Source organism: Oncorhynchus masou, chromosome 13, assembly GCF_036934945.1.
Source record: "Oncorhynchus masou masou isolate Uvic2021 chromosome 13, UVic_Omas_1.1, whole genome shotgun sequence".
In the NCBI taxonomy this organism is placed as follows: domain Eukaryota; kingdom Metazoa; phylum Chordata; class Actinopteri; order Salmoniformes; family Salmonidae; genus Oncorhynchus; species Oncorhynchus masou.
The window spans coordinates 59,971,181-59,991,382 of NC_088224.1; the positions used below are offsets into that span (position 1 = coordinate 59,971,181).

The 20,202-nt window shown below is 44.4% G+C and overlaps 1 protein-coding gene across 1 annotated transcript in view; it reads right to left on the minus strand.

Moving 5' to 3' along the window:
* LOC135552732 (sodium/calcium exchanger 1-like) overlaps nucleotides 1-20,202 on the minus strand; it is a 114,977-nt gene that overhangs the window by 43,569 nt on the left and 51,206 nt on the right. Inside the window, exon 2 of the mRNA XM_064984541.1 lies at nucleotides 750-1,231. Within this exon, the coding sequence (XP_064840613.1) occupies nucleotides 750-1,136 (387 nt within the window). The 5' untranslated portion in view covers nucleotides 1,137-1,231. The remainder of the gene's footprint in view (nucleotides 1-749; nucleotides 1,232-20,202) is intronic.

Sequence of the window (20,202 nt, forward strand, 5' to 3'; positions counted from 1 at the left end):
CCCGGTATGTAAAAGAATGCTATTAACCGGTTCCCATACTTTTAAAATAATGGTTCTGTTCCGGAACAGTATCTATCACTGTCGTTCCTGGTTCTGTTTCTGTTCCTTGAAAAATGTTGTAATTTTCCAGTTTTCGGTTTTGTTCCCTGAACTGGTTCCAACCCAACGTTAGAATCTATTTCAGTTTCTTGAGTCAACAATATCTCTTGTCAGTAGAGAAATCCAATTCATAACAATGTCAGAATCTGAACCAATTACCCAAACTTTAAATCAGATGGAACCAATAATTCAATACACTAGGTCTGCATATCAGGATGTGTTTCAATGAACATACTGTAAATACTGGAATTCCATATGGGCCCAAAGTCAGTCACTACAAGAAATGTGAAAACCCAAACATAGAAATAACACGTTAATTTGAGCTGTCTGTGTTAACACCGCAAAGCAAGGTGGCATTTCTGGAGAAAGAAACTGTTATGTCTATCACCCCTGCAGAGGCGAGTTTTACAATGACTTTATCATATAATGTTCAACCTGTTTCGATGTTCACTGTGTTGGAGTGACAGTTAATGTAGTCTAGGGAGAGGTGAGAGAGGAGAGCCAACCACTGGGTCTAAGAGTGGGAGAGCTCTCTCTGTAAAAATATAATCTCTTCCTATCTATTTCTATGTCATTTCCATTATGTGGTGAATGACAACTCTACATAAACACAGTCTATCATATGGGTCAATCTATCACATAGTACCAACCTGTGAGGTTATGACCTCGATAGAGGCCATGAAACGGTCTGCGATGATGGACACTCCCAGGAACATGTACATGAGACAGGTGAAGTAGACCACGGCCCTGGCTACCTGGTCGCCCAGCCCGGGGCTCAGGGGCTTCCACACGGGCAGCAGGGTGCCCGGCCTGCACACCACCGGCTGCGAACACTTTGAACTGCTGCCCAGCCCCGTGCTGCTGTTGCTCCAGAACTCCGGAGACATGGAGGGATAGGACATGGTGGAGATGGAGCGGTTCTCTTCCTCTCCTACTCCTCCTCGTAGAGACTCCAGGGCGCAGGGCGAAGGAAGGGGGAGGAGGAGGAAGAGGAGGAAGGGGATAGAGGCAGAAAGAGAGGTGGGGAGGAGTGCCATGGTGGAGAATGCTGGGGGAAGAGAGGGATGAGGTAGACGAAGAGAGAGACAAGGAGAAGATGCCAACGTGGCAAGGAGGGGTAGGACTAGCTCACCTAGGAGGAGAGAGATGGATAGAATAGTAAAGAGAAGAGAGAAAAGAGAGAGAGAGAACAATACTTGGTTAGATGTTGGGTGCAGCCAGCAACAAACATACACCAGCCTTTCATGGACCTGTAAATAAATAAACCATCTACCTCAAAATCATTTTCAGTTATTTTTTACGAAATTAAAACTGAATCATGAGGTATTACTGCAGTTGACATAGAATAAATCATTTTTCAACCATTGTCCTTGTTTCCAGTTGCTGTGGAAGGTTTCCAACTGCAATATGAGAACAAAAATATCAACATGCACATGAATAGTAAATGTTAAAGTCATGCCCCTGAATCATGAATATAAACCTTTCACGGCTATTCAAGTCGGAGGTTCCCAGATTAGTGTACGTGCTCTCTGCTTTCTATTGACAGGAGAGACAGACAGACAGACAGAGAGAGATATAGTTCAAGGCGGATTCTGTGACAACAGCACTGTCATTAAAGCCCAAAGCGGAGGGAGAATGTTTGGCCCTGGAGAGAGAGAAGGCTGGGGTTTGGATGGGAGAGATAGTTCATGGTGGATTCTGTGACGCTGTTCCAACAGGCTTTGTGACATTGCACCAGGCTCTCCACAAAGACCTGTTCCCTCGGTCGAGAACACAATGACCCTGAGAGCCAGAACACTGAGCAGCAAGACACTCAGAAACTCTCTAACACACTCTCTCTCGCTGTTAAAGTGGGTCAGGGTCCATGGCTGACTGGCAGTGTGTTTTTGAAGCGGGATGTACAGAAAGTTAGTTTCTTTGCTTGTTTGTTTGTTCTACTAGGTTGAGTCCCAAATTGAATCCTATGTACTATATAGTGCCCTACTTTTGAACCGGGCCCATAGGGAAAAGGGTGCAATTTCATTTGGGATGAAGGGGCTAGTGAGTAGAATTGTTGAACAGATACATACAACTTTAGGCCTGTACATACACTCACATGTCCAGTATATGAGGGTGTGTGTGTGTGTGTATACAGTTGCTGTTAATCAACCATTATTTCACCAGATGTCATTTACAGCCCAATGTATCTGTATGTATTGTGTGTAGTTTCTGTGAGCAGTGTGTGAGCACCATATGTAAGGGAGAATGTGTAGAGCAGAGAGCCAGTTTAGTCGATTACAGTCACAATGTGAGACTTGCTGAGGATAGCCTGGGGTGAAGACACCTGGTCACACACACGCACACTCAAATGCACACACAGGCACACTCTCTCTCTCTTCATCTTTCTCTGCCACGTTGCTTGTCCAGCTTTAACATTATAGAGCAGCCCTTGAAAGCTTATCCATCTTAATAGACTTGTCTATATACAGTAGAATTTGACATGCACCAGACAACAATAAGTAAGATTTATCTGACAGAAAATAATTGTATTACATGCTTGTACTGCTATAGACACATCCATCAAACATACACATGCCAGTGCATGTCTGAATAGTCATGAGTATCCCATTGTCAAGAATATTATCTTGAGAGGCTGCCCACAAAACCATCATCTAATGCATTTGCAGGAGGAACACCTCAGGTTACACACAATGCATTGTTTCTACTGCAGGTCATACTCAGTCTGGGATTCTATGTAATTGGTCTTAACGGACAACAGTAGAAGATATTTCCGTACACATACACGCACGCACGCAAACATACACACGCAAACACACACACGCAAACACACACACGCAAACACACACACGCAAACACACACACACACACACACACACACACACACACACACACACACACACACACACACACACACACACACACACACACACACACACACACACACCTCCAGTGTGCAGTCGTGTTCTGCCTGTCTCCTCAGGCTGACAGTCCAGTCTACCTGTTTGCTTATAGATGGATGTCTAATGATGCAGAGCTGATGTTGCAGTCGTGTACTGCACTCTACCAGAATGCACCTCCAGCACCACACTACCATACCTGAATATCAAGCAGGAGAATAAGAGAGGGATACTGGGGGAAGAAGGGGAGGATGGCTCCTTTCACTGGGTCTGCACTTGTTCAGAGAGCAGCACTCTCTGGATGGGTCTCAAATGGCACCCTATTTCATATCAAGTCCACTGCATTTGACCAGGGCCCATAGGGCTCTGGTGAAAAGAAGTGCACTATTATAGGGAATATGCTGCCATTAAGGATGTAATTTCTATTTCAGAGTAGAGTGTTTGTGTTGTGTTCCTCTGTGACCTGTTAATCAGAGCCACTCTGAGGCTGGGGGGCGACATGGAGGGATGCTGCAGGAGAAAAAAGAGGATAAGGGAATCTGAAGAGATGTTTAAATGGGAGATGCAATGAGAGGACGGTTGAGGTGTCCATGAGAGGAGGGTTGCTGATGCTAAGTATAATGGACAGGGAGTAGGGGGAATTGAATGTAGAGAGAGTGAAAAAGAAAGAGAGAGAGAGAAGAGAGAGAGAAGGGCAGAGCAAAAGAGTAGCTGAAAGAGGATGAGAGAGAGGAAGAGAGTGAGAAAACCACAGAGAGAGAGATGAGAGAGGGAAAGAGAGTGAGAAAACCATAGAGAGAGATGAGAGAGGGAAAGAGAGTGAGAAAATCATAGAGAGAGATGAGAGAGGGAAAGAGAGTGAGAAAACCATAGAGAGAGATGAGAGAGGGAAAGAGAGTGAGAAAACCACAGAGAGAGAGATGAGAGAGGGAAAGAGAGTGAGAAAACCACAGAGAGAGAGATGAGAGAGGGAAAGAGAGTGAGAAAACCACAGAGAGAGAGATGAGAGAGGGAAAGAGAGTGAGAAAACCACAGAGAGAGAGATGAGAGAGGGAAAGAGAGTGAGAAAATCATAGAGAGAGATGAGAGAGGGAAAGAGAGTGAGAAAACCATAGAGAGAGATGAGAGAGGGAAAGAGAGTGAGAAAACCATAGAGAGAGATGAGAGAGGGAAAGAGAGTGAGAAAACCATAGAGAGAGATGAGAGAGGGAAAGAGAGTGAGAAAACCATAGAGAGAGATGAGAGAGGGAAAGAGAGTGAGAAAACCATAGAGAGAGATGAGAGAGGGAAAGAGAGTGAGAAAACCATAGAGAGAGATGAGAGAGGGAAAGAGAGTGAGAAAACCATAGAGAGAGATGAGAGAGGGAAAGAGAGTGAGAAAACCATAGAGAGAGATGAGAGAGGGAAAGAGAGTGAGAAAACCATAGAGAGAGATGAGAGAGGGAAAGAGAGTGAGAAAACCATAGAGAGAGATGAGAGAGGGAAAGAGAGTGAGAAAACCATAGAGAGAGATGAGAGAGGGAAAGAGAGTGAGAAAACCATAGAGAGAGATGAGAGAGGGAAAGAGAGTGAGAAAACCATAGAGAGAGATGAGAGAGGGAAAGAGAAAAAAAGAAAAAAGAAAGAGTGGGGTAGTCCTGCTATGATGAGTGTTGATACATATTCTCAGCACGGCCAGAGTGTTTCCATGACGACCTGGTGAAGGTTTGGGAGGGTGATGCATCACAGATGGAACAGGAGAGAGAAGAAGAGAGGAAGTAGAGAGAGGGAAGAAGAGGAAGGAGAGAGAGAGAGAGAAGAGAGGAAGAAACAAAGAGCCTAGGAGGATTCTTCATCACAAGCATACTGCCTTTCATTGACGTGTCCACTAGTGTCCTCTGGGGCTGGGTACTGTGGGGAAGGGCTCTTCAAGCAGCCCGGTTGGCTAGGCTGGGTCTGGGAGCGGGACTCGGGGTATGTATAGTGTAAGTGAAGCTGTAAGGTATATAAGGAGTTTAGATCTTTCCGGTCCTTACGCTCATTCATGCCTTGGTCATTGATGCGTTGCTGTAGCTTTATAGTTTGAGTTTATTCCCTAAATTTTATCAGCATATCGATTGCGCAACCAGGGGTGGAAAAACCTTGGATCGCTGTTACTCTAACTTCCGTGACGCATATAAGGCCCTGCCCCGCCCCCCTTTCGGAAAAGCTGACCACGACTCCATTTTGCTGATCCCTGCCTACAGACAAAAACTGAAACAAGAAGCTCCCACGCTGAGGTCTGTCCAACGCTGGTCCGACCAAGCTGACTCCACACTCCAAGACTGCTTCCATCACGTGGACTGGGACATGTTTCGTATTGCGTCAGATAACAACATTGACGAATACGCTGATTCGGTGTGTGAGTTCATTAGAACTTGCGTTGAAGATGTCGTTCCCATAGCAACGATTAAAACATTCCCTAACCAGAAACCGTGGATTGATGGCAGCATTCGCGTGAAACTGAAAGCGCGAACCACTGCTTTTAATCAAGGCAAGGTGTCTGGTAACATGACCGAATACAAACAGTGCAGCTATTCCCTCCGCAAGGCTATCAAACAAGCTAAGCGTCAGTACAGAGACAAAGTAGAATCTCAATTCAACGGCTCAGACACAAGAGGCATGTGGCAGGGTCTACAGTGAATCACGGACTACAAGAAGAAATCCAGCCCAGTCACAGACCAGGATGTCTTGCTCCCAGGCAGACTAAATAACTTTTTTGCCCGCTTTGAGGTCAATACAGTGCCACTGACACGGCCTGCAACGGAAACATGCGGTCTCTCCTTCACTGCAGCCGAGGTGAGTAAAACATTTAAACGTGTTAACCCTCGCAAGGCTGCAGGCCCAGACGGCATCCCCAGCCGCGCCCTCAGAGCATGCGCAGACCAGCTGGCTGGTGTGTTTACGGACATATTCAATCAATCCCTATACCAGTCTGCTGTTCCCACATGCTTCAAGAGGGCCACCATTGTTCCTGTTCCCAAGAACGCTAAGGTAACTGAGCTAAACGACTACCGCCCCGTAGCACTCACTTCCGTCATCATGAAGTGCTTTGAGAGACTAGTCAAGGACCATATCACCTCCACCCTACCTGACACCCTAGACCCACTCCAATTTGCTCACTGCCCAAATAGGTCCACAGACGATGCAATCTCAACCACACTGCACACTGCCCTAACCCATCTGGACAAGAGGAATACCTATGTGAGAATGCTGTTCATCGACTACAGCTCGGCATTCAACACCATAGTACCCTCCAAGCTCGTCATCAAGCTCGAGACCCTGGGTCTCGACCCCGCCCTGTGCAACTGGGTACTGGACTTCCTGACGGGCCGCCCCCAGGTGGTGAGGGTAGGCAACAACATCTCCTCCCCGCTGATCCTCAACACTGGGGCCCCACAAGGGTGCGTTCTGAGCCCTCTCCTGTACTCCCTGTTCACCCACGACTGCATGGCCACGCACGCCTCCAACTCAATCATCAAGTTTGCGGACGACACAACAGTGGTAGGCTTGATTACCAACAACGACGAGACGGCCTACAGGGAGGAGGTGAGGGCCCTCGGAGTGTGGTGTCAGGAAAATAACCTCACACTCAACGTCAACAAAACTAAGGAGATGATTGTGGACTTCAGGAAACAGCAGAGGGAACACCCCCCTATCCACATCGATGGAACAGTAGTGGAGAGGGTAGCAAGTTTTAAGTTCCTCGGCATACACATCACAGACAAACTGAATTGGTCCACTCACACAGACAGCATCGTGAAGAAGGCGCAGCAGCGCCTCTTCAACCTCGGGAGGCTGAAGAAATTCGGCTTGTCACCAACTTCTACAGATGCACAATCGAGAGCATCCTGGCGGACTGTATCACCACCTGGTACGGCAACTGCTCCGCCCTCAACCGTAAGGCTCTCCAGAGGGTAGTGAGGTCTGCACAACGCATCACCGGGGTCAAACTACCTGCCCTCCAGGACACCTACACCACCCGATGTTACAGGAAGGCCATAAAGATCATCAAGGACATCAACCACCCGAGCCACTGCCTGTTCACCCCGCTATCATCCAGAAGGCGAGGTCAGTACAGGTGCATCAAAGCTGGGACCGAGAGACTGAAAAACAGCTTCTATCTCAAGGCCATCGGACTGTTAAACAGCCACCACTAACATTGAGTGGCTGCTGCCAACACACTGACACTGACTCAACTCCAGCCACTTTAATAATGGGAATTGATGGGAAATGATGTAAATATATCACTAGCCACTTTAAACAATGCTACCTTATATAATGTTACTTACCCTACATTATTCATCTCATATGCATACATATATACTGTACTCTATATCATCGACTGCATCCTTATGTAATACATGTATCACTAGTCACTTTAACTATGCCACTTTGTTTACATACTCATCTTATATGTATATACTGTACTCGATACCATCTACTGTATCTTGCCTATGCTGCTCTGTACCATCACTCATTCATATATCCTTTTGTACATATTCTTTATCCCCTTACACTGTGTATAAGACAGTAGTTTAGGAATTGTTAGTTAGATTACTTGTTGGTTATTACTGCATTGTCGGAACTAGAAGCACAAGCATTTCGCTACACTCGCATTAACATCTGCTAACCATGTGTATGTGACAAATAAAATTTGATTTGATTTGATTTGATTTTTATTCTTATTGTTATTATTACTCATTAATATTCTACTTTGTTTTTACTGTTAGGTTTTCAGGTCAAGTCTAGAAGTCATCTTTAAGGTTACCTTACTGATAGATCTGAGTAGTTGATTAGAGTTCTCTATCGCCATTGAAAAATGATATTGTAAGAGAGGTAAGACCCCATTTTCTTGTTAAATTTTTGAATCGTATTGTATTATCTAAGTGCGTTTCAGAGATAGTTAGAATATGAATGTCATCTGTTTGTTGGATATATTTTGATTGTCTCATCGCTGCAACTACCCAACAGGATCGGGAGGTGAAGATCGAGTCACGCGTCCTCCGAAACATGACCCGCCATACCACGCTTCTTAACACCCGCACGCTTAACCCGGAAGCCAGACCCACCAATATGTTGGAGGAAATACCATTCACTTGACAAACCGGGGTCAGCCTGCAGGTGCCCGGCACTCCACAAGGAGTCGCTAGAGCATGATAAGCCAAGTAAAGCCCCACCGGCCAAACCTTCCCCTAACCCAGATGACTCTGGGCCAATTGTGCACCGCCCTATGGGCCTCCTGATCACGGCCGGTTGTGATACAGCCTGAGATCGAACCCAGGTCTGTAGTGATGCCTCCAGAACTGTGATGCAGTGCCTTAGACTGCTGACCACTCGGGAGGCCCTAGAAAAGCTATTTTCAATGATCAAGTAACTGTGAAGTAAAAACAGACCGTGCATAATTATCCCACTCATCTGACACACAGTACCCAGAAAATAATGACTATGCGTCCCAAATAGCTCCCCATTCCCTATGTAGTGCTGTCTTAGGGAGGAGATGATAGTTGTGGCATCAGTAGTCAGACAAGCCCATACGGTGCTGTACATCAATGCTGTTATACATCATATTATGTCGACCAATGTCATGCTCGAAGCAATAATATCAGCTCATTTTCAAGATGTACCGGTATTTGGATGTTGAGGACATGCGGTCAGGAGTCACCTGATGTAACATTGTAATTCTATTCTCGTTAGAATGGTTGTAACAATGTATGATTCCTCTTGCCTGCTGGCGACTATTGGCAGGCCATCTTGCCTCCTAAGAAAAGGACATTCTAAATGTAAAAATCAATGCTAGATATCAATACAACATTCAGAGTGAATGAGAGGCTCTCACTGAGGAAACCATTACCACCATGCTACCCACCAGAAACACCTGGAGGGAAAAAAAAGCTCATGTCAAAGAGCATAGAGAGATCCCAGTGAAGTTCTCCTCCCATTGAACGAGCATCTAAAAACCAGGTGGAGATGACCTCCAGACAGCCTTCCAAAGAGGCAGACTCGTCCCAGGGGACTTCTCTAATCTATTTCTGTGGTCATTTTCTATCTGCCTCTCTGAGCTGGTTTAGACTATACCCACCCAGAAACCCCCTCTCTGTTGACAGCTCTGTCTATGCCAGGTGCCCTTCAGACGCCCTTACCAAACCGTCATGTCATCCCTCGCAGGGCATCTACTTTTCTAACACACTATTTGTTCTCTCGGGAAAAACCCCCACAAAAGCCGATTCAAGAGGTTGATTGATGAGAAGTAGATTCCTTAATCAAACCAGATCAGAAGTGCAAAGCACTCAGTTGGATAAGTGTCTGAGTCCTTTAACTCATTTTCCTAATTGGCATCGGTCTGCTTTCGCAAAGCCTTGAAATGCCATCATCAATAAAAGCTGATTGCTCAGCACAATCTAATGCTGAATTTCTACTGTTATGTCTGTCTGCCAGAGACTATGCAGTGCTCATGACACGGCCTGCTTTCCCTATCTTTAAAGAATCCACACTGTCCCTATATCACCTTTATGTGTGACAGGGGAGGCTGGTGGGAGGCACTATAGGAGGATGGGCTCATCGTAATGGCTGGAATGGAATCAATTGAAACGGTACCAAACACATGGAAACAACATGTTTGACTCTGTTCCATTGATTCCATTCCAGCCATGAGCCCTTCCTCCAATAACTCCTCACACCAGCCTCCTCTGATGTGTCAGTCCATAACAAAATGTCACATGTGAGTGGGCAACACAGAGGCATCTGGGTAAGCAGCGGGGCGGGAGGTGGAGGCGGTGAGCATAATGGCGAGGGAACAGTGTCCGACGTGGATAATGGCATCCCTCCCTCCCAGGGGTCGTGACCCTCAGCGAGGAGAGGGAAATGGCCCGAGATGGGTAACGGACGCACCCGTCTCCTCCAATTAACACACACCTGTCTGAACACACTCCTCACCCTGCCAAGTCAGAATAGGTGGAGGGAGGGAGATGGACAGACTGGGAGAGAGGAAGAAGGGAGGGAGAGAGGGTAGAGATGGAGAGAGAGAGAGAGAGGGGGAAGGTGGAGTGAGGGAGGAGAGAGAGCGGAAGAGAGAGGCAAAGAGAGAGAGGGAAGACTAGGAGGAAGGAGGGTACATTGGAGAAAGACAAAGGTCAATAGAAACGGAGAGACAGAGAAAGATACAGAGAGAGACAACAGCCAGGAATAAGAAGGAGCTGGACAAACACATCAGATGAGAGAAAGAGGTAGCAAGAGATAAACGCCACCTCCTACTGTTTCTACTGTTCTATGGTTCTACACTCTTAGAAAAAAGCGTTCCAAAATAATTATTCAGCTGTCCCCATGTAGAAACTTCTGTGGAAAGGGTTCTACCTGGAACCAAAAGGGTTCTCCCATGGGGGACAGTGAAGAACCTTTTAAGGTTCTAATGGCACCTTTTTTTCTTAGAGTGTAGGGTACAGACGAGCTAGACTAATTTAACATCAGAAAGACCCATCAGTGTTCTCCTCATCTCGTCCAGGCCCTGTCACAACCATAAACGCATCACTCATCTCAGCACAGGAGTTGGGGGAATCAGCTGTCACTCTCAACCAATTCATCTTCATCACATCAACACCATTACTGCTGACAATAAGTGGTTAATCAATGTCCATGACAGATTGGGTCTATTTGTCACCAGTGCCCATGAATATTAATAATGTGAACTAAATGCCAAACAACGCTCCAATTACGGTTCATATGGAGAAAACTCCCTTAAATAGTCATGCTGTTACTGTGATTGAGCCAATAGCATCAATCTCACCTGAAGAACTGTACAGTATAGCATCCATGGAATTTCAACACACTTTAATCTTTCTCAGAGTCAACCTGACATTGTATCTCCTCACCAAGGATGCAAATGATTTTTTGGAAACTGCGTGACCACATTGTAATTGAGTGTCTGTGTGGGGGGGAGGTGTGTGTGTGTGTGTTCTGTGTGCGTTGCTGAGAGAGAGAGAGAGAGAGAGAGAGACAAAGAGAAGAGACAGATGGAGACAAAGAGAAGAGACAGAGGGAGACAAAGAGAAGAGACAAAGAGAAGAGACAACGAGAAGAGAGAAGGAGAGAAATAGAGAAACTTGGGGTAGCCCAGGGAATGCTGTGCTTTTCAACTGGTGTTGCGTCTCTTAAAACACACACAGTCTAACGCACTCACACACTTTCTAATACATTCACAAAAGCAAGCAGACAGAAAACACACACACCAAAACACCAACACTACACACCCACGCAGCAGCAAACACCAGGGCCAGGATGAACATGGCAATTACTGTGTGAGGAGGCACAGCGTGTTCATCCTCTATTATTTGTCAAACAAACAGGACTGATTGGTTCGTTCCAAATGCAAACACCCAAAGATCTATTTTGCCCTCAGAACCCTGCCTGACAGAGGAGACGTCACACAGCGGGTCTGAGCACGGTCTGAGATCCATCCTCCAGACAGGAAGTCCTTTACAGATGATGGCAGGTCCATTACCCAGGGGATGGAGGTTAATGTCATGGTAACATCCCTTCCTGGTCTTGAACCCTGAGGTACATGACGTCACAGACACTGAAGAGAGAAGGTGGTTGTCAAAATGGAGTGAGGAGAGAAGTTGTTTTTATATGACTATACAGTAAACACCTTGTTCGGTCGGTCGGTCGACGTCACCGGTCTTCTAGCTATCGCCGATCCATTTTTAATTTTCCATTTGTTTTGTCTTGTTTTCCTACACCTGGTTTTCATTTCCCTCATTAATTGTTTTGTGTTTAACCCTCTGTTCCCCCCATGTCTTTGTGTGGTATTGTTTGTTGTAAGTGCTTGTGCACATGTTGACTGGTCGGGTTTTGTACCCATGTTGGTTATTTCTTTATGCCGTTGGTTTTGCTATTAAACTGCTCTGACTATGACCTACTTCTGCTCTCCTGCGCCTGACTTCCCTGCCACCAGCTACGCACCCCTTACACATGCGCCAAATACGACAAGTGTAGACCTTACCGTGAAATGTTTACTTACAAGCCCTTTATCAACAGTGCAGCTCAATAAGAGTTAAGAAAATATTTACCAAATAAACTAAAGTAAAAAAATAACACAATAACAAGGCTATATACAGGGGGTACAGGTACCGAGTCAGTGTGCGGAGGTACATGTTAGAGGTAATTTGTACATGTAGGTTGGGGTGAAGTGAATATGCAATAGATAATAAACCGTGAGAAGCAGCAGCGTACAAAAACAAATGGGGGGAGGGGCAATGCAATAGTAACCGGTGGCCATTTGATTAATCAGACCCTTTGCTATGAGACTCGGTGCCCAGGTGCATCCTGTTTCCATTGATCATCCTTGAAATGTTTCCCCTAATTGATTGGAGTCCACCTGTGGTAAATTCAATTGATTGCACATGATATTGAAAAGGCACACACCTGTCTATATAAGGTCCCACAGTTGACAGTGCACGTTAGAGCAAAAACCAAGCCATGAGGTTGAAGGAATTGTCCGTAGAGCTCCAAGACATGATTGTGATGAGGCACAGATCTGGGAAAGGGTACCAAAGGATTTCTGCAGCATTGAAGGTCCCCAAGAACACATTTTTAAATGGAAGGAGTTTGGAACCACCAAGACTCTTCCTAGAGCTGGCCCCCTGGCCAAACTGAGCAATCGGGGGAGATGGGCCTTGGTCAGGGAGGTGACCAAGAACTCTGACAGAGCTTCAGAGTCCCTCTGTAGAGATGGGAGAACTTTCCAGAAGGACAACCATCTCTGCAGCACACCACCAGTCAGGCCATTATGGTAGAGTGGCCATACAGAAGTACAGAGAGATACTTGATGAAAACCTGCTCCAGAGTGCTCAGGACCTCAGACTGGGGCGATGGTTCACCTACCAACAGGATAACGGCCTAAGCCCACAGCCAAGACAACACAGGAGTCTCTGAATGTCCTTGAGTGGCCCAGCCAGAGACTGGACTTAAACTATCTAACATCTCTGGAGAGACCTGAAAATAGCTGTGCAGCGATGCTCCCCATCCAACCTGACAGAGCTTGAGAGGATCTGCAGAGAAGAATGGGAGAAACTCCCCAAATACAGGTGTGCCAAGCCTGTAGCGTCATACCCAGTATAACTCGAGGCTGTAATCGCTGCCAAAGGTGCTTCAACAAAGTACTGAGCAAAGGGTCTGAATACTTAAGTGTGATTTCATATATATATATATATATCTCTATAATTTTTTTTTTTTTTAATTTTGCAAACATTTCTAAAAACCTGTTTTTGCTTTGTCATTATGGGACATTGTGTGTAGATTGATGAGGGAAAAATAAGGCTGAAACTCGGTGCCCAGGTGCATCCTGTTTCCATTGATCATCCTTGAAATGTTTCCACCAATTGATTGGACTCCACCTGTGGTAAATTCAATTGATTGCACATGATATTGAAAAGGCACACCTGTCTATATAAGGTCCCACAGTTGACAGTGCACGTCAGAGCAAAAACCAAGCCATGAGGTCGAAGGAAAAAGTCAAGGGGTCCATAACAATGAGCTAATGATGCACGATTTCGTCTAACATTGAACATGTGCTCTCTTGTCAGGACACTATTGTTCAGAGGAGCTAGCCAACAACACAGCTAACACACTCACTTCAAAATGAAGCTGGAAAGACAGCAGACTTGCTGCACTTTGTTTAGTTTTACCTGTTTTCTAAATAGTTCTTTGCATATACATAAAAATGCTGATTCACGATTTCGATTGGCTGAGAAAAGCTGCCTGCCTGTCTGTCTCATCCCAACATGTTCATTACTATGGGACAGCTGGAGATTGAATTTGAATATTGAAACAATGTTGCAAATGTCAGAGAGACAGACAGCAAGGTTTATACAAATCCCCACTGTTGAAACTAAAATGTTAGTCAAAAAGAAATGTGAGATCATGTTTAGATGCTTTTTATAGTGGAGATCAAGTTTATAAACTGCCTGGCTACTCTGATGTGACAGGGCATTTAGCCGGCTGGAATGCACTTTTAACCAATCATCATTCAGGAGTAGACCCACCCGTTGTATAAATCATATTATAAACTGGGTGGTTCGAGCCCTGAATGCTGATTGGCTGATAGCCGTGGTATATCAGATTGTATACCACGGGTATGAGAACATTTATTTTTACTGCTCTAATTACATTGGTTACCAGTTTATCATAGCAATACGGCACCTCGGATTTGTGGTATATGGACAATATACTAAGCGCTGTATCCAGGCACTCCGCATTGCGTCATGCATAAGAACAGCCCTTAGCCGTGGTATATTGACCATATATCACACCCCCTTGTGCCTTATTGCTTAAATAGCCTATAGGCTACAGTTGTAATGAACTGCATTGAGTATTTCTAGTTCATTTTGAATTGCATTTTCATATACTACTACCTTTGGGCAATACAGCATTATATTGAACGGTAACTACCTGCCCTCCAGGACACCTACACCACCCGATGTTACCGGAAGGCCATAAAGATCATCAAGGACAACAACCACCCGAGCCACTGCCTGTTCACCCCGCTATCATCCAGAAGGCAAGGTTAGTACAGGTGCATCAAAGCTGGGACCGAGAGACTGAAAAACAGCTTCTATCTCAAGGCCATCAGACTGTTAAACAGCAACCACTAACATTGAGTGGCTGCTGCCAACACACTGACTCAACTCCAGCCACTTTAATAATGGGAATTGATGGGAAATGATGTAAAATATATCACTAGCCACTTTAAACAATGCTACCTAATATAATGTTTACATACCCTACATTATACATCTCATGTGTATACGTATATACTGTACTCTATATCATCTACTGCATCCTTATGTAATACATGTATCACTAGCCACTTTAACTATGCCACTTTGTTTAGATACTCATCTCATATGTATATACTGTACTCGATACCATCTACTGTATCTTGCCTATGCTGCTCTGTACCATCACTCATTCATATATCTTTATGTACATATTCTTTATCCCTTTACACTGTGTATAAGACAGTAGTTTTGGAATTGTTAGTTAGATTACTTGTTGGTTATTACTGCATTGTCGGAACTAGACGCACAAGCATTTCGCTACACTCGCATTAACATCTGCTAATCATGTGTATGTGACAAATAAAATTTGATTTTGATTTAATGTGTACAGTAGATGAGGAATCTCACTAACTCTGTCTGTCTGTCTCGCTCTCTCTCTCTGATGTCAACCCTACAGTGGTTTAATGAACCCCATAGTCCAGGGAAAGACAAGGTCAAGCTCCGGTAAAACTCGTCACACACACTCTCTCCAGAGTACAAGAGCAATGGGCTAGTCTATGTATAACTGCTGTGTGTGCAGTAGTATTCTCTCAGTCACATGCCCTAGAGTGGAGTGTGGATCCTACTGTTTCTATCGGTTCCTCATTAGACCTAATCAGTGGAACCCAGATCACATAAAGTAAGATCAGGTTGAATGAAGTCACATGATATAACACAACTGAACTCCCTTGACACTGGGGGACAATAATTGTATTTATTGGAGCTTGCATCTGAAAAGGTGCTGAACACTGGGATCCAGAACTACCCAGGCGTATTTCGTCAAGCAGAAGGGCTTCGTGGGAACTTAAATGAGAACAGTTATGGAGCGTTGAGACTTAGGATGAACATTCTGTTACCAAACGTGTCTGAAGATGTCTGCACCGAAATATCACTCTCAGATCTGGAAGCCTATACCGAGGCTGACCTGATCTCTGCGCCTGAGGAGCTAGGCAGCCAATATTTTCAGAATAAACCCATTTGCATTTGAAAGCTTCACTTTATTGTCAGAAATAGCAAGTTTCTGCAAAATAATAGCTCTACTCGTCAACTTTCGTGAGTGTGTGTGTTTGTTCACTGTCAATGCTAATAAGGTGCAGGCAGGCTGTGTGCTGTTCTCTGGCACCGGTTATTGTGTTGGATTCTATAGAGGCCAGATGTGCTCTGTTCTGTGACAGCAGGAGATAAATAAAGGTTGTGCTTTCCTCCATCTCCCACCCCCTCGCATTCTGTCAGATAAGCCGGAAACACAACTCTTGTAGGGAAATGTTTTTATGCAAATTTTAGAATATTCACATGAAAACGTGTTGCCAATTGGATGGAAATCTAGATATTTAGTTGTTTTTTTGCTGATATGACAGTGTTCACAGTTACAAAAGCAAGTATAAAGGTCTTGCTGAAAATGTGTGTACCAGTTTCTGAATTCCCTTGTTAGAATACTGGTGTGACTAGCTAGTGATTGATTAGACAGCCTAGAAAGAGTCAGTTACCAGAGCTACAAATGATGAGATGAAGCCCAACCCGATTGGCCAAGAAGAGGAATTGATTTGGCTCAGCCGCCAATCACACAAATGTGGTAACTCAAAGGAGCAACATGATTGATTGATTGGTCCAGTCCAATCTATATACCCACAGGAAAGATTTAGCTTTAATAAACTTCAATCACCTCCAGTAATGCTGACTGCTCCCCAAGCTCTCACACATTTATACAAGCCCAGCAAGAGACACCCACAGAAGCTGGCATTCTGCAGATCTAAGATGGCTTCTTCTCCACTGGTATGGTGGAAAAACAAACCACCTCGTATCACACTGGCTGATCTGCTCCTGGAAAGAACAGCTCAGCGGCTGGGTCTTTAAGGGGACAATAGTTTGTTATTATGTCATTTAGGGCTTTGGTGGAATTAATAATTAGAGCTCACATACACCAAACTTTGCAAACACATGCATACACCACATATACACACACACCACAAACACATAGGATAATGACCTGCTGTCACCATCTACCCAGCAGTTGCTCTGAGTAGCTGACTAAAAATAAGAGTTTTGGACATAATTTATGAATAATCATTTGCATTGTGTCTCAGTCAGATTAAATATCAGCATATTGCAAGCTAGGATTCTTCATTTAATTACACATTTAAGCACCTTACATTTGAGTAATATAATAATACTAATACTAGTTTCTTTGTTCCCCTCTGTTCTGAGAAAAGCCAGACCAGACCAATCAAATTAGATTATGATTAGCTATGATTGGATTTGCCCCGCTGTTGGAGTGGGACCCTATTTCCTCCATCTTGTGTTTATAGTGGAAGCCCCAGCCAGCCGAGCATTGGGGAATATGGTGATGAGGCTGACTCCATCCTCCACATGTTGCCTGGCTTACTGCAGTGGTGGTTACACTCTCTCCTGGGTTCTATACAACACTGAGTATGTGTCCCAAATGGCACCATATTCCCTACATAGCGCACTACTTTTGACCAGCCCTATGGACCTTAGAGTCGAGAGTAGTGTACTAAATAAGGAATAGGGTTCCATTTGGGATGCATCCTGAATATAATAGGAGTAGATCGGTGCATCTATCTCAGCTACTATTACTTTATGTGTGTATTTCTCTTTTACGATATTCCACTCTCTCCAGTGGTGTAAAGTACTTAAGTAAAAAAACTTTAAAGTGCCACATAAATCGTTTTTGGGGGTATCTGTATTATTTTGATTTTTAACAACTTTTACTTTTGCTTCACTACATTCCTAAAGAAAATTCTGTACTTTTTACTCCATACATTTTCCTTGACACCCAAAAGTTACATTTTGAATGCTTTGAATGCAGGACAGGAAAATGGTCCAATTCACACACTTATCAAGAGAACATCCCTGGTCATCCCTACTGCCTCTGATCTGGCGGACTCACTAAACACAAATGTTTTCTTTTTAAATTATGTCTGAGTGTTGGAATGTGACCCTGGCTATCTGTAAATAAAATTTAAAAAAGAAAATTGGGCCTTCTGGTTTGCTTAACATAAGGAATTTTAAATTATTAATACTTTTACTTTTGATACTTAAGTATATTTAAAACCAAATACTTTTACTCAAGTAGTATTTTTCTGGGTGATTTTCACTTGAGTCATTTTTTATTAAAGGTATCTTTATTTTCACTCAAGTATGAAAATTGAGTTATTTTTCCTCTCGCTCAAATTGCGTTGCAACTGCCTCGCGCTCCTTAACTGCCTCCATAAATACATATATCTATGTCAAATCTCCATGATGAGGTTGAGTCAAAAACGCATACACAGCCCTCGGAGCCAACGAGACCAAATTGTTAGACGCCACAGCCCCTTTTCTCATCAGCCTGCTCCGCCTTCCTCCAACACCATTTCATTACACTCTACATCAATGACACCGGATGGAAATGAACGTTGGTAAGGGAGCTGCAGGGGAGGGGTAGGATAAAGGGGAGAGAGGGGTGAGCCTGGTGTAAGCCAAAGGGTGGAAGGTAATTGACTTGTGTTGCAATTTCCCAATGGATATGCATGGCATCTGCCCACTGTCAATGGCAAAGGTGGGGTAAATAGAAGTCAGGGAAAACACACACATTCTGTCTAGCACATTCTATATAGCACAAACATGATTTGGAAAGGCACGCCTGTCTATGTAAGGTCCCCCCACACACACACACACACACACACACACACACACACACACACACACACACACACACACGGTAATGACTTCCCAACAGCACCGATTCATCACAGCTTTATGAGGTAGCCCAGGGATATAACACTTTAACTAACGGATTACTGACCACTAATCCTCTTAAATCTAAACTCAGCAAAATAAGCTACATCCTCTCACTGTCAACTACGTTTATTTTCAGCAAATTTTACATGTGTAAATACTTGTATGAACATAACAAGATTCAACAACTGAGACATAAACTGAACAAGTTCCACAGACATGTGACTAACAGAAATGGAATAATGTGTCCCTGAACAAAGGGGGTCAAAATCAAAAGTAACCGTCAGTATCTGCAGTGCATCTCCTCCTCATGGTCTGCACCAGATTTGCCAGATCTTGCTGTGAGATGTTACCTCACCCTCTGATCCAACAGGTCCCAGACGTGGGCTCTTTGGACCCTCCACCTCCAAATCGTTCCCGCTCCAGAGTACAGGCCTCGCTCATTCCTTCGACAATAAACGCGAATCCGACCATCCCCCCTGGTGAGCCAAACTGCGACTAGTCAGTGAAGAGCACTTTCTGCCAGTCCTGTCTGGTCCAGCGACGGGTTTGTGACCATAGGCGACGTTGTTGTCTGTGATTTCTGGTGAGGACCTTCCTGTCCCGCAGATATGATGTTCGGATGTACCAATCCTGTGCAGGTGTTGTTACACGTGGTCTGCCACTGCGAGGACGATCAGCTGTCTGTCCTGTCTCCCTGTTGCACTGTCTTAGGTGCCTCACAGTACGGACATTGCAATTTATTGCTCTGGCAACATCTGCAGTCCTTTGCCTCCTTGAAGCATGCCTAAGGCACATTCACACAGATGAGCAGGGACCCTGGGCATCTTTCTTTTGGTGTTTTTCAGAGTCAGTAGAATGGACTCTTTAGTGTCCTATGTTTTCATAACTGTGGCCTTAATTGCCTACCGTCTGTAAGCTGTTAGTGTCTTAAGGACCGTTCCACAGGTGCATGTTCATTAATTGTTTATGGTTCATTGAACAAGCATGGGAAACAGTGTTTAAACCCTTTACAATGAAGATCTGTAAAGTTATCTTAATTTTTACGAATTTTCTTTGAAAGACAGGGTCCTGAAAAGGGGACATTTCTTTTTTTGCTGAGTTTAGCTAATGAGCAAGTGAGTCTTTACCCAGCATGCTTCACAGCAGCCTTACTTCCACCTCTCGGCCCTGTGCCTATTTGAAGTGTCACCTTCTTTCAGCACCCGTCTAATTAAAACTGAGGAAAATTTAAATCATTAAATTCATATGATTTCTAAAGCAATTTGTCTAGTTCAGTCCTTGAACAGTTGTTGTCTCTTGATGTTCTGTATTATGCTATGTTTTGTGTGGACCCCAGGAAGAGTAGCTGCTGCTTCAGCAACATATAACGGGGATCCTAATAAAATACTAATACTAAAAGCTAGACCCATATTTCTAACCTCATCTATCCATCGTGCAAAGGTAGGTGTTCGTAGCAACAACAATCCTATACAGTGCTATACAAACACACACAATGCACGGGTCTTTTTCCTTCTCCTGTCTTCTCCACCCTCTGAGACAAGCACAGCTAATGGCTCTATTTCCTCCCACCAAGGAAAAACCCATCAGAATCAAAGACAACGATCCAACTCATGTAGACTACAAGGAGAGACACACGC